The 13,157-nt window shown below is 36.4% G+C and overlaps 1 protein-coding gene across 1 annotated transcript; it reads left to right on the top strand.

The window, feature by feature from the left end:
* The first annotated feature begins 685 nt into the window (after nucleotides 1-685).
* On the top strand, nucleotides 686-6,123 carry LOC130944658 (ATP-dependent 6-phosphofructokinase 6-like). The gene is made up of 13 exons (XM_057873084.1): nucleotides 686-1,124; nucleotides 1,220-1,266; nucleotides 1,393-1,432; nucleotides 1,705-1,767; nucleotides 1,884-2,021; nucleotides 2,245-2,403; nucleotides 2,512-2,565; nucleotides 3,321-3,389; nucleotides 3,525-3,654; nucleotides 3,800-4,068; nucleotides 4,972-5,020; nucleotides 5,161-5,315; nucleotides 5,599-6,123. The coding sequence occupies exons 1-13, from the start codon at nucleotides 1,026-1,028 to the stop codon at nucleotides 5,869-5,871; spliced, it is 1,545 nt and encodes a 514-aa protein (XP_057729067.1). The 5' UTR covers nucleotides 686-1,025; the 3' UTR covers nucleotides 5,872-6,123.
* Nucleotides 6,124-13,157: the final 7,034 nt, after the last annotated feature.

Genomic DNA, 13,157 nt, shown 5'->3' with positions numbered 1-13,157 from the left:
TTTTTACACTGTATCTCTTCTCTCCAACTAAATGCTATCAAGATAAAGAGATGACAAAAAAAAAAAAAAAGCAAGGGAGAAAGAAAGCGCCAACAAGATTTTACTTAGTCCCGACTACCTGTATGGTTTAAAGCTTGATGACTATTGTAGTATTCTTAGTCTGTTCATTAAAGGAAAGAAAATTAAAATAAAAAAATAGATTTCTCACGTTATAATTTAAAGGCACATAATTTTTTATTAATTAAAAATATAAAAAATATTTATTATTTTTTAAAATAAAAAATATAATTTTTTTATTTAAATATATAAAAATAAATATTTTTTTAAAAAAATTTAAATATTTTACATAGAGAAATATTAGAGAGCTAGTAACTTTTAAGATTTATAACTATCAAATAGTCATTAATAAAATTTTTAATGATGTAAAATTGGTGTGAGATTTCATCCAATGACTTATTTACATACTGACCAAAATATTTAATAAAATTACTATCCCTAGACTTTTTCTTTTAGATATTAAAAAATAATAAATATTTTTATACTTTTAATTACTCGATAAATTATTTGTTCACTATAAAAAAATTTATTTGTCATTTTTTCAATTAAAATATGAAGAATATCGTAAACCGGGGTGGCATAACGGATTGACGTTTGACGGTACATAAGAACATTAACCAGTAAAACCGCGCCACTGGTTTTCCAAGACCACCGCATCGTCCCTGCTGGCGAAGCTTCTGCATAACAAAAGTGATCCAATATCTACCGTCCATCTCCACAACCAACGGCCCAGATCCAGCTCCATCTGTCTGCGTCAATATTCTAGGAGCGTATCGCCGCAACAAGTTATCGCTAGTCCCACTCGTTTCAATTCGTTCCACTCTCTGTCTCCTCCTTTATATTTCTTCGTCGTTTTGATATTTTTGTTTTTCGTCTCTTACTCTCAAAATCTCTCCGTAAGAATCTGAGCGTTAACGAAAAGAAAAAAGAGGGAAAGTATTGAAGGAATCCCAGTGAAGAAGGTAGCAATGGCTTCTAGTGATGCCAATATGAAGATCGTTCATGGCGAAGCTGGTTATATACTCGAAGACGTTCCTCACTTATCCGACTACATTCCCAATCTTCCTGTACATCTCTCTCTCTCTCTCTCTCTCTCTCTCTCTCTCTCTCTCTCAAGTTACAGTTGATGATTATGATTTTTTATTTTTTCTATTTTTTGCAGACATATCCGAATCCGTTGCGGTCGAATCCAGCTTACTCAGTTGTGAAGTGAGTGTGAATCTAGTTTTTCTTTTCTTTTTTTTAATTTTTATTTTTGTATAGTCGTGTGATCTGAGATTGCAATGTGTGTTATGCTTGAAGTATTGATTCTCTTTGTGTTTTTGTGTTGATTAGGCAATATTTCGTGCACGTGGACGATACCGTTCCTCAGAAGGTTCAATTTACATCTCTGAAATCATTGCATTCTAGCTGTTTGTTCGTTTTCTTCATCCACTGTGCAGTTTTTTTTTTCTCCACTTAACTTGATTTGTCATATTTCTGAATTATAGGGAAAGAAAAGGGCCATTTTTTAGTTCTCATAGCAAATGAAGGATAAACCAAAACATTACATAAGTTAAAATGATAAAAAGCAATGCATTTGTTTCGTCTTCAACGGCGTTAACAAGCTGCAATCGTATTTAAGGCCTTTGGTACATCTTACTGTAGGTTGTTGTTCACAAGGATAGTCCCAGGGGTGTGCATTTTCGACGTGCAGGGCCTCGACAAAAGGTTAAATTTTTTTCTTTAATCTGTACATATATTTATCTACTTTTTGTTAATGAATGAATTAGAAGCAATGAAAATTTTGCTTTGACTAACGGTTTCCTAATGAATATGATGATTAGGTGTATTTTAAATCGGATGATGTGCGGGCATGCATTGTTACTTGTGGTGGTCTGTGCCCTGGCCTCAACACCGTCATCAGGGAAATTGTCTGTGGCCTTTCTTACATGTACGGTGTCAACAGTGTCATTGGCATAGATGTGAGTGGATACTTTCTCTCTGTTAATTCATGTTTGATCGATTATCTGTGGTTCCGTTATATTGTATAGCATATGATTTGTGTTGGCAAAGAAAGGTCATATGGAAAATATCCTATTGATGCAAGTTCAACTGAACTCTCTATTGCATTCCCTGAAATCAATTTTAACTTAAGTTATTGTACTTCATTGTTTGCACCACTAAATTGTATCCAATGTTATGCAGGGTGGTTATAGAGGATTTTATTCAAAAAACACCGTTACCTTAACACCTAAGGTGGTCAATGATATCCATAAACGTGGGGGTACGTTTCTTGGGACATCACGAGGAGGGCATGATACTAACAAGATAGTTGACAGCATCCAGGATCGTGGAATAAATCAGGTTTCCTATGTGTCAATTGTATTAATGGGTCATAAATATACTTCCAGGAATACTCTTTATTGGAGGTATTGTCAGTGCCTTGGTTTCATTGTTTGGGTATGGTTGTAGGTTTATGTTATTGGAGGTGATGGAACACAGAGAGGAGCAGCTGTGATTTATGAGGTATAGTGATTCAGATGTTTACATGATAAAATGTTCCTACCTTTGCTCTCTAATAAGAGAAATAAAAGGGAATTTCATTTCACTCAAATATTCATGTTAAGTTCATGACTGCTATAGGCCCAATGTGTGCATGGTTTGTTTCTTTATGTTGGTTATTGTTGATTGGTAATCCTAGACTACAAATTCATAAGGGATGAGAGGAATTATCTCAAGCAATTCCAAACATTCTAAGAATAAGTGTGATAAATGTTTATATGTGAAACTGCCTGCTTTTGTTTCAATAAAATCTAGACCAATTGGGGCCTCCTTTCCTTTTTGGCCATATCTCAGTAAATAAACATTACATAAACTCTCATTTTTTACGGTACAGAGTACAAATAAAATCAATTCAAACATTATATTTAGGTATAACTAGATCACTGTCAAGTTTCACATTCATGCCTCGAGTTTTCAAGACCCAACAAAAACAAAGGGTAGTAATATAGTAGTTATTTTTTTCAGTAGGTAATCACGGCAATGAAACACATCAGTTTAGTTATATTCCAAGACTGTAATTTTTATGGTGTAATACTGCTTTCGTGGGTTAAATCAAGCTTTATGGTAATTTCGATTGGAACAAGTTTGGAGCATATGGCTGTTCTGGAAACTGAAAATAAATTGATTGAATTTCGCATCTGCATGGTGGATCATCAACATTCTTGGCGTCCATTGATATATTAAGCTGGCATTCTAAATTGATTTTAGTCATTGCACAGGAAATTAGACGGAGAGGGCTGAAAGTAGCAGTAGTTGGGATTCCTAAAACCATAGACAATGACATCCCGGTAATGCTTGATCACAATCCCATAAATTTTCTCGCTGAACTCTTACCATTTACAGTTTATCTAAATATTCACTTACCTATGTTATGTTTGAACTTTGAAGAGATTTATAATGTGGATTTTCTTGCTTTTCTGCAGGTCATTGACAAGTCATTTGGTTTTGATACTGCGGTTGAGGAGGCTCAACGTGCCATTAATGCAGCACACGTTGAAGCTGAAAGTGTTGAGAATGGCATTGGCATTGTAAAGCTTATGGGGCGCTATAGTGGTAAGTACACCTCACATGTCTTTCAAGCCTCTGATAAAATTATTTAAAATCTTGGGTTTGACTTGATGCAAGTTATGACTATGATGTTTCCTTTAACAGGCTTATTTGTTATTATTTATTTGTTTATTTATTTCTTACATTGCAGGTTTTATTGCAATGTATGCTACTCTTGCTAGTAGAGACGTGGACTGTTGCCTGATTCCAGAGTCACCCTTCTTCCTTGAAGGAAATGGTGGGCTGTTTGAATTTATTGAGAAGAGGCTAAAAGAAAACGGTCATATGGTTATAGTTATAGCAGAGGGGGCTGGTCAAGATCTTCTTACAGAGGAAAATGCTCAAGCCATGAATGCAAAAGATGCTTCTGGAAACAAGCTACTTCAAGACGTTGGTCTATGGATATCCCAAAGGATCAAGGTAATTTACTTGTTCATATGAAAAATCTTTGAAACTAATTTTTTGCCCCCTCAGAAATGTATAGTAGAATACTTTCGGTCATTTATTTGTCTGTATCCCCTTAAGAATTGAAGAGTTACATGCTCTGTGAGCTCTTACTAGTTACACTAGTAGCTATTATCATTATTATATAGACAAAGATTCATTTGATTTGACTGGGGCTTTCATGAGACCTGCTTCAGTCACATAAGGCCATATCTAAGCTAATCTCTATCCATAAGGTCATAACCTAACCTAATCACTGGCAGTGGTTAAGCACATATTATCCCAACTATATATCATGGTATTGGGATGTTAGTCACGGATTGCTAGTGTCATAGTTGTTGGTGCTTTTTCTTCGACGCCACAATTGGACATCTTGTGTAATATGTAATTGTTTACACTACATAATGCTAACTAATTAAGTGCTAATTGGAACCTTTGGTAATTTAATTAACATAATGCTAGTGTTGTTAACTTGTTATATGCCATGCACTGTTGCATGGGTTATCTCAGGATCTTGGTTTATTATTTGGGTTTCTCAATGGGAACCTTCATCATATTCCGTATTCTTTCCTTCTCACCTATTTTTTCTTTTTAACAAAAAATCATCATTTTTCCTAATAATTTAATCTATCTGCTAACTAAGTGCGCATTGCATGAAGATAATAGGAAAATGAAAATGGCAGATGCAATTTCAAAAGTGCACCCAGTTTACCAGCATGGCTTGACTTTATACTAGATGGTTTGTGCGTGTTTGCTTGGATTTGAATATTGTCTAACCTTTTAACTTTCTTACCTATCTCTGTTGAATGTCTTTCTTACTAGACTATTCAGTTTATGCAAATTTCTCCCTCTTAGTAGATGTTTGTTCTTCTATAATAGGATCATTTTGCCAGGAAAAATAAGATGGCTATCACTCTTAAATATATAGGTAAGTTTATCCAACTTCATCCCTTGCCCTTTTGCTTTATTTGTTTCTTATTTTGTCAACCATTTTGGTTTGGGAATATAGATATCATCTTTTAAATTTGGCCACAATATATTTGAGTTCTTAACTGTTTTATATGGCAGATCCCACTTACATGATACGTGCAGTTCCAAGTAATGCATCAGACAATGTCTACTGTACGCTTCTTGCTCAGAGTGCAGTTCATGGAGCAATGGCTGGGTTTACTGGATACACAAGTGGGCTTGTCAATGGAAGACAAACTTATATTCCATTCCAAGTAAGTTACTAAGTTGCTCCATATACCTACACAGGTTCTGAATTGTTTTATAACTTAGCATTCTTCTACTACCTGCATGTAAAAAATGAAGGCATAGGTAATTAGGTATTTGTATATGCTAATATTGTTGAGAACCAAGAATGATTTACTGTTGTACACAGAACAAATTTGTGGGGTGAACATTTGCATTCTATTACTTCAATTTTTAAGTGATAGTTTGTGTTTTCCTGCTATACAATAATTCTGACTTTTGTGGATGAATGTTAAAAATTTTGATACACAGAGAATCATTGAGAGGCAGAACCAGGTTGTGATTACCGATAGGATGTGGGCAAGACTTCTTTCTTCGACCAACCAGCCAAGCTTTATAAACCCCAAAGACGTGGACAAAACCAAGAAAACGGAACAGCATCCTACTCGGTTGTCAGAAGGGAAAAATTGCAAAGATGTTGAAGTCAAGAAAGCAGAGAAACCTCCCACTCAGATCCTCGGAGTGGACAATTCTAAAGTTGGACAAAATTCAGAAAACCATGTTGTCAGTAGTAACAAGGCATAAAATCTCATGCCAACCCCTTAATTTTTTGTATTTGGTGGCACCAGTTTGAACTAAGCGGATAGCAGAGGGGATTTTACATTTGTGACCATTTCCATGTGTTGCAAGTTGGAAAGCCCTTGTATCAAGATCACTCTACAGCACCTACTTAGTACGTAGATGTTTCTGTTGCTAAATATCCCAGGGATTAATAACCATGACATGTAACTATTTGTTCTGGAAATGAGGTTTATCAAGGGACTAGTTTATCAGGTAGTATTGTTGAAAACTGTTTGCTAATTGAGTTTTATCAAAATTAGTAGGGTAAAGTACTAATTTGGTTTTTAATGTTTGAGTTAAATTTTAATTTGGTTCCTAACATTTAAACCTCTTATTCCAATTTCAAAAAAATTTAAATGGATTCAATGTTGTCCTATTATTAAATTTGACTTGAATAATTAATGAAAAATTTTTTACATTAGTGATTATTAGCGGCTTAATTTTATTTACATACAGAAATGTCAAATTTAATAATGGGATAATATTAAACTTATTTGAAATTTTTTGAGACTGAAATATTTATAGATCAAATTATAATTTGATTCAAATGATAGTGACTAAATTAATAGTTTATCCAAATTAATATTAATGCGAGTATGACTGACGTGTACACGTACGTGTATACTGTAGTTTGATTTGAGAGTCATAAGATTTAAAAAGTTCACTATAATTCTTGCTTGAGGAATAAAGCAACATTCAAGGGGAAATAACTTTGGTATCCATATCCAAAAAAGGCTTTGTCTTTGGTGGGGAAAGTATAATCAGGACCATGGTGGACCAGATGGAAAGATGCCGTTTGGGTGGCTGGGATCGAATCCGTACAGAAATTTATGGAAATGCTAAATTTGACCCTAAGTTTAATAAATTTGTAGACTGGTTCTTTATGGTTTGGTTCGATTTTATACATAAAACCCGGTTTGATTCTTTTTTGGACGAACTGGGCTACATTTATTTGTTCATCATGGGCTTTGGAACGTGGGCTGCCCTCTTTCCCCCAAAAAATCGACAACACAAAACCCATATCCCAAAAAGCACCGATGATCACGACGGATGTTCTAATGGTCGTCATCCTCAGTCCGGCGATCAAATGGAAACGACATTGGACAGGTCTTCGGCGCAACGCCGGCCACTAAGAGAGAGCTACCTATGCGCAGCAATGAAGGATGTGGAAATTGGTCTGCGAGGGGAAATGGAGATGAGATTTGGTGAGGTGAGGCATGGGCGCAATGCCAGCCACTTAGGGAGATGAAATGGAGACGCGGTTTAGTGAGTATGCATCGCAACTGCGAGAGGGTTGGGAGATTGAATGGAGGAGGTGCCCGAGGGTCTTCAACAGTGGCGACGACGGCAACTAGTTAGCGGTGCAAATCTTGGATGATGGAGAACGAAATGAGTCTGACATGGGAGATAGGAAATAGAACACGGCCACTCCTAAAACACAGCGACATGATGAAGATGCTATCTCGCGAAATGGTGTTGGCAAGAAGAAGTTCGCAATGGTCGTCGGTAATTGGCCGTGGCAATGGAGGTGGAAACGAAGATACAAGACTGTTGTGTAGGAGGGAAAGTTGTTGGTTTTGGGTTCGATGTCGCCATGGGCCTGGTCTCTTGTCGAAAAAAAAAGAGCCAAATACTATGTCATTACCTTAATAATGCTACCCAGATCCTCCTGTAGAATTGGTCAAGTAGTAAAAATAAGTAAAGTAGCACTTCTACATGGACATGTACCTGTAAAACCTTGATGCAGATGCAAATGTTGAACAATTCTATCGCAAGTGATTTCAAGATTAACCTTAAATTGGGAGCTGGTGTTTGAGAAACATTTGTTTGTTTGTCCTTATTAAGCCGTTTTAATTACAGAACAGTGAATGCAGAGAACTAATAATGGAGAAATCCATTGAACTAAATCAGTACTAGTCAGTGTAATGTAAGAAGAAGGTTGCAGATGAAATTCAGTTTGGTTAGCAAGCTGGGACGTGATTTAGGTCGTAGCAGCAGCCGTTGGCCATTACACGCAGATGACACCCCAGGCGTAGTTGGTTAATAGTAAGTGTGTGAAGAAACACAGTCTATTTTCAAAGAGCGATACAACATTTATATCCACAAAATACAAGAAACTTGGTCTATTGTTTTCCCAGGAATTAGCACATCAAGTAACGGAATTCGCAAAAAGTGATACACACGAAGTTCATCCACAAAATACAAGTCTGGTTAACAACATAAGGATAGCAAGATTCAGGAGCCTGCGACGTTGTTGCTCCATCGAACTTGCAGAACTGTGACTGGCTCAGTTGATATGACCTCGAAGATCCCGACACCTCCGGGCTCGAATTTGCACAGGCTGGCAAATTCTGCCCAGCCTCCGGAGATGACCCCGAAGCAACCGTCGCGCCTGCCACTAAATCTTGTATATGTGGCCTCGACCTCAATGTGTCCATGTGATAGGAAGAGTGTGTGTCTCTGACCGGTGAAATGGCTCAGATGAGGGACATTTGAATGTTTGTAGCATAGCAGCAGATCATTAAGAGAGAATAAACTTATTGATGAAGACACGTACAAGAAAAGGAATTGGTGCCTTACCAACAGGTGGGAGTGCAAGATGCGGTCAGTGAGGTCCATTACAAAGAATGGCCATTTGGTCTTATGTGTTTGGGATATCGCTTTCGCCTTGTGTCAGGAAGGATTGTTGGTACAACGGGCATGCCGGTAAGCACCTTTCGCTTCGTACGGAGGTTCCTTTGACGGTCGGGGGCTGTATGAGTTTTCGTGTCCACCAAAGTTAAAGATACGCACCTGGAATTCAGAGTTCTCCTTGTGTTTGAAAAGAAGCATGGAGTCTAAATTAATTTGGTACGTCCGGTAGAACTCTGGCCAACCACGGGTCAATGCGATGCTACCATTTTGCTGTTGTTTCCAAAAGCATCGATGGCTGATACACCTGCCATCAGGGACCAGCAGGGTTATGTAGGGGGCCCCGCTCGGGAGTTTGTCTGGACCGATCGGGAGGGCCTGCGAAAGAATAGGAAAGTGCTGGCCAACACATTGATCATTCAGGAAGTAATAACATTGTGTGTCCTTTGATATACGTCTCGGGGGAGGTGGCTTACCAGTTTGAAGCTTGGGGGCCTTGTTATTGGCTTCAGAAAACGCAGTGGGCGGTGTTGCTGGTTTCGTTGAAGGTTTGTTTCAGGTTGCTTGCCCTTGTTCCTGGATGAAGACATGATAACCTGTTATAGTACAAATAACAAACCTGAGAGTTGTAATCTATAGGTGGTTAAATAGTATTTCAAACAACAACACACAATAACGTTAGGGTTTAGGGTTTCATCTAAGAAGGGAAAAAATGAATGCGACCAAGAGTAACATTTACAAAAGCTTTGAAACGTAAAACAAGGGGTTCCGGAGTGAGTCATTTATCTGGTCGTGGAACTCAGAACTCAGTGGTTCTACATGAGAATCGGGTAATAAAACAAACAGGCAGGCAGGCCACGGGACTAAGGAATGATAAAAACCGTCAAGATTGCATGTTAGATGAAACATGCAGAGAAGGTAGACGGCGCAAGATAGTGGAGGCAAGGCAAGGGTTCAGCAAATAGTGCACCCCCATTAAGGGATACCACCAATGAGAATGGACAAGGGTTTTCCCCACCGTCGAAGCAAAGGCCCCATATAACAAGAATGACGATGCAAGGAAACACAGTAAAAGAAAAAGAAATTTATTTTTTTTTTAGGAAAAAACATGCAACATGTACCGACGGCCTCGGTTGTTGGTGATATCAGTTTCACATAATCAGATGGGTGGGATTCCGCGAAGCAACCAACAGACGGTCTAAATTGAATCGCAGTGAGGAATTCGGGACGGCTTACCTGGATTGTGTAAGTTGCTGTCTGTGGACCGAGGAAACTTCGTGCGAGAGTCTCCCAGAAGAGTTGTTGGTGGTTGGATGCAAAGCGACGAAGGGGTCAGGGTGTTATGGGTTCGAGTGAAAGGCGCAAGTATTTTTCAGCCTGTGTAGTAGAGGAAAACCTCCAATGTGTCCTTCATCTAATTTTTAATGGGTCATGGGCCAGGGGAAGCCCAAGAAGAGCAAAACAACAAGGATCGTTCCTGGGTATTTTTTTTGTTTACCTTTCTTCCAATTGCCCTGGCATGGAAGCCAGGCCCGGATGCAAAGACACGGGTGTTAAATATTAGACGTAGACAACCAACTTGGGTTGGTCGAGTGGCCAGTTCACTCTTTCGCTTAAGCAAGTGTCGGGAGTTCGAATCCCGCCTTGTGCATGCAGCAACCCATTGGCCAGTGGCAGACCCTTAAATGGAGCTCAGATCTGCGATGGATTAGTCCCTGACCTGTCGAGTTGGGGAATACCGTGGGAAACAAAAAAAAATATTAGACGTAGACTTAGTATAGAATCAATTATATTTATATGTACATGTTACGATATGTAATAACCGAAGTGTAATTATTAACATTTTATCTATTACTGAATGAGATGATATTTTTGTGTATATGTGTAATATTCATACGTTTATACAAATATATATATATATATAATGAAATATATTAAATTACATTATGTAATACTTTCATATTTTATTTTATCTAGTGTGAGGTATAATGTCAATAGGAATGATGCTATTCAGCCAAATTTAAGAAAGATTTTTCTATCTAAAATTTAAAAAGTGAAAGACAATTATTTCGGAAATAGAGTAATTTTTTACTTTGTTAATTAAAGATATACGTGCAAGATATGGCCTATTTCAGTGCACCCGTGTATTTGTGGAGACGATGATAATGGTCCCGATCATTAAACATGGCTTGTTTTTCTTACTTTCCAATTTAGGAAAAGAAATCGTTGTAGAAGCCATACTGCTTGTGTGTGTATTTCTGTGTGCTGCCAGGTTCTGTTCGGTTGACATATACGATTAGACACAAACACAAAGAGACATGCATTAAAGACATGGACATAATATATTTTGTGTGTATGTCTTTAGTTTGTCAAATATAAGGAACAAAAAACACATGTTTAATTAAAGATTTAAATTATTTTTTACTAGCGGCCCAACAGGCACTGTCGTGGCTCAACTCAACAGGCACTATCGTGCCTGTTTAGCTGCTTTCTCATTCAGTAAAACATTTTTTTAATATTTTTATTTTTAAAATTATAAATTTAATATCAATAAATAAAAATTAATTATAAAAAATTACCTTATTTAAACTATTTTGCAAGTAGCGCTATTTTATAATCCTAAGTCTGAGAGCGAACAGTTATCTTAAATTTATTTCACGGTTAAGATGGAAGCAATTACATAATTCTAATGCAAAATTTATAGAGTGGGTACGTGACTGAATATGTAATTTTACATTATAAAAATAGGGGTAAGATAGGAAAAAAATTGGATACCAAACCTTTTGTATTCACATTATATATTGTTATAGATATATTGTGGAGGTATATGAATACATTAAAATAATATGATAATAATTTGAAGAGAAAAATTATCATTTGTACATTTGTATATTTATTTTAAAGGTTTAATTACTCTGTTGGTCCCTATAGTTTCGCGAAATTTTTAATTAGGTCCCTATACTTTTTTTTTCCTTTTAATTGAGTCCTTGCGGCAAAATTTTTTTTTAATTGGGTCCCTACACTTTTTTTTTCCTTTTATTTAGGTCCCTATACCAATTCTTTTTTTTAGTTGGGTCCCTATAAAATTAAGCCAATTACTACTAAGAAGGACTTAATTGAAAAAAAAATTAGTGCAGGGACCCAATTAAAAAGAAAAAAAGTATAGGGACCTAATTGAAAATTTCACAAAACTATAGAGACCAACAGAGTAATTAAACCTATTTTAAATAAAAATACCTTATTTAAACTATTTTGCAGTAGAACTATTTTATAATCTTATGACTGAGAGTGGACAGTTTTTTTTTTAATTTCTTTCACATGTTAAGAGTGAAGCAGTTACATAAAATAGGAAAAAAGAGTTGGACACCAAACTCCTCTATCCACTTTATATATTGTTATAGATATATTGTTATAGATATGTATATTTTTAAATTTTTTTTTAGGAAAAAATTCAAGGATAAATTTGGTTGTAGGATCAAGGAGAGAAAGGGAGAAAAAAAATCAAACGTTTGGATAGGAAAGACGAGAAAGATAAAGAACTCAATGAGGGTAAACAAGTAAGAAGTCAGCATCTGAAACATTGTGTCTCAGTGCCTCAGCAGCAAATTGCAGTTACACAAAATTAGTATCACCGAGGTCACCCATCTGTGTCAGCCCACGTCCTTCGTAGGTCTGTGCCTCACCAGGTCAAACAGCAGATATGTGTCATGCCTCTGCGACGGTGTGGTAGCTTGATACTCGTGTGGGATGTTGCGACTGTTTAGTGGTGGGTTGCAGATATTGGGAAGTGGCTAATAATGGCGGCAGCGAGGGACATCAGCCATGCACAACCCTGTATAGTGTTTCTTGATCTATATACTCTTTTAGATCCGAAGAGGTGGATCGAAAAATATTCATTTTTGACCGATAAACCCTAGACCGTAACCACTTGCATCTATCCATTTTTTACCGATAACCATAATCCCTGATTTCTATGCCCTAAACCTTAGCCGCCAAGTCCCTATACCCTAAATCATAAACCCTAGTCCTCAAGAGCAACTCCAACGCTGATTGCTCGTGTTACATTTTTTGACACATTTGTGTCCCTAACCATCAGAGAGAAGCTCAGGTTGGTCCCGGCATAGCTTTTTCATAGATCCTATTCCCTGTGATTGAGGATTTACTATAGCCAATAATATTTTGCCATATGGCGAGTTATTATTTAAATATACAATTAATTAGATTAAATAAGTATATTTTTATAATAATTATTAATATAGAATAATTAAATTTCTAATTAATTAATGATGTATGTTAATTATTTATGTCATACTTAATATTGAATATTATATATACGAGTATATTACATTAGCCAGGGGAAACCTAGCCGCTCCAAAATTGTGGTTTTCTTTGCATTAAGTGACTTTACAAATTAGTGTAATCCCGATATATATATATATGTATATATATATTGTGTATTATTGTTAAATTTTAATTTATTTAATATTAATATGTTGTAATAGTTAATTATTTCTAAATAAAAAAAATTTGTATAATATTATTACATTACTTTTAAGTATTTGAATTAATTAATTACGTGGGAGCACAACAGGGACTAAAGTTAGTTCCTTCTAATGGAG

This window comes from Arachis stenosperma, chromosome 8, assembly GCF_014773155.1.
Source record: "Arachis stenosperma cultivar V10309 chromosome 8, arast.V10309.gnm1.PFL2, whole genome shotgun sequence".
NCBI lineage: Eukaryota > Viridiplantae > Streptophyta > Magnoliopsida > Fabales > Fabaceae > Arachis > Arachis stenosperma.
This window is presented reverse-complemented; position numbering and strand designations above follow the sequence as displayed.

Excerpts from the sequence above, each read along its gene's own strand:
- LOC130944658 (XM_057873084.1), top strand. The coding sequence starts at position 1,026 with ATGGCTTCTAGTGATGCCAATATGAAGATCGTTCATGGCGAAGCTGGT. Across the intron at positions 1,433-1,704 it reads ACGATACCGTTCCTCAGAAG|GTTGTTGTTCACAAGGATAG; the intron begins GTTCAATTTACA and ends ATCTTACTGTAG. Across the intron at positions 2,566-3,320 it reads GAGCAGCTGTGATTTATGAG|GAAATTAGACGGAGAGGGCT; the intron begins GTATAGTGATTC and ends GTCATTGCACAG.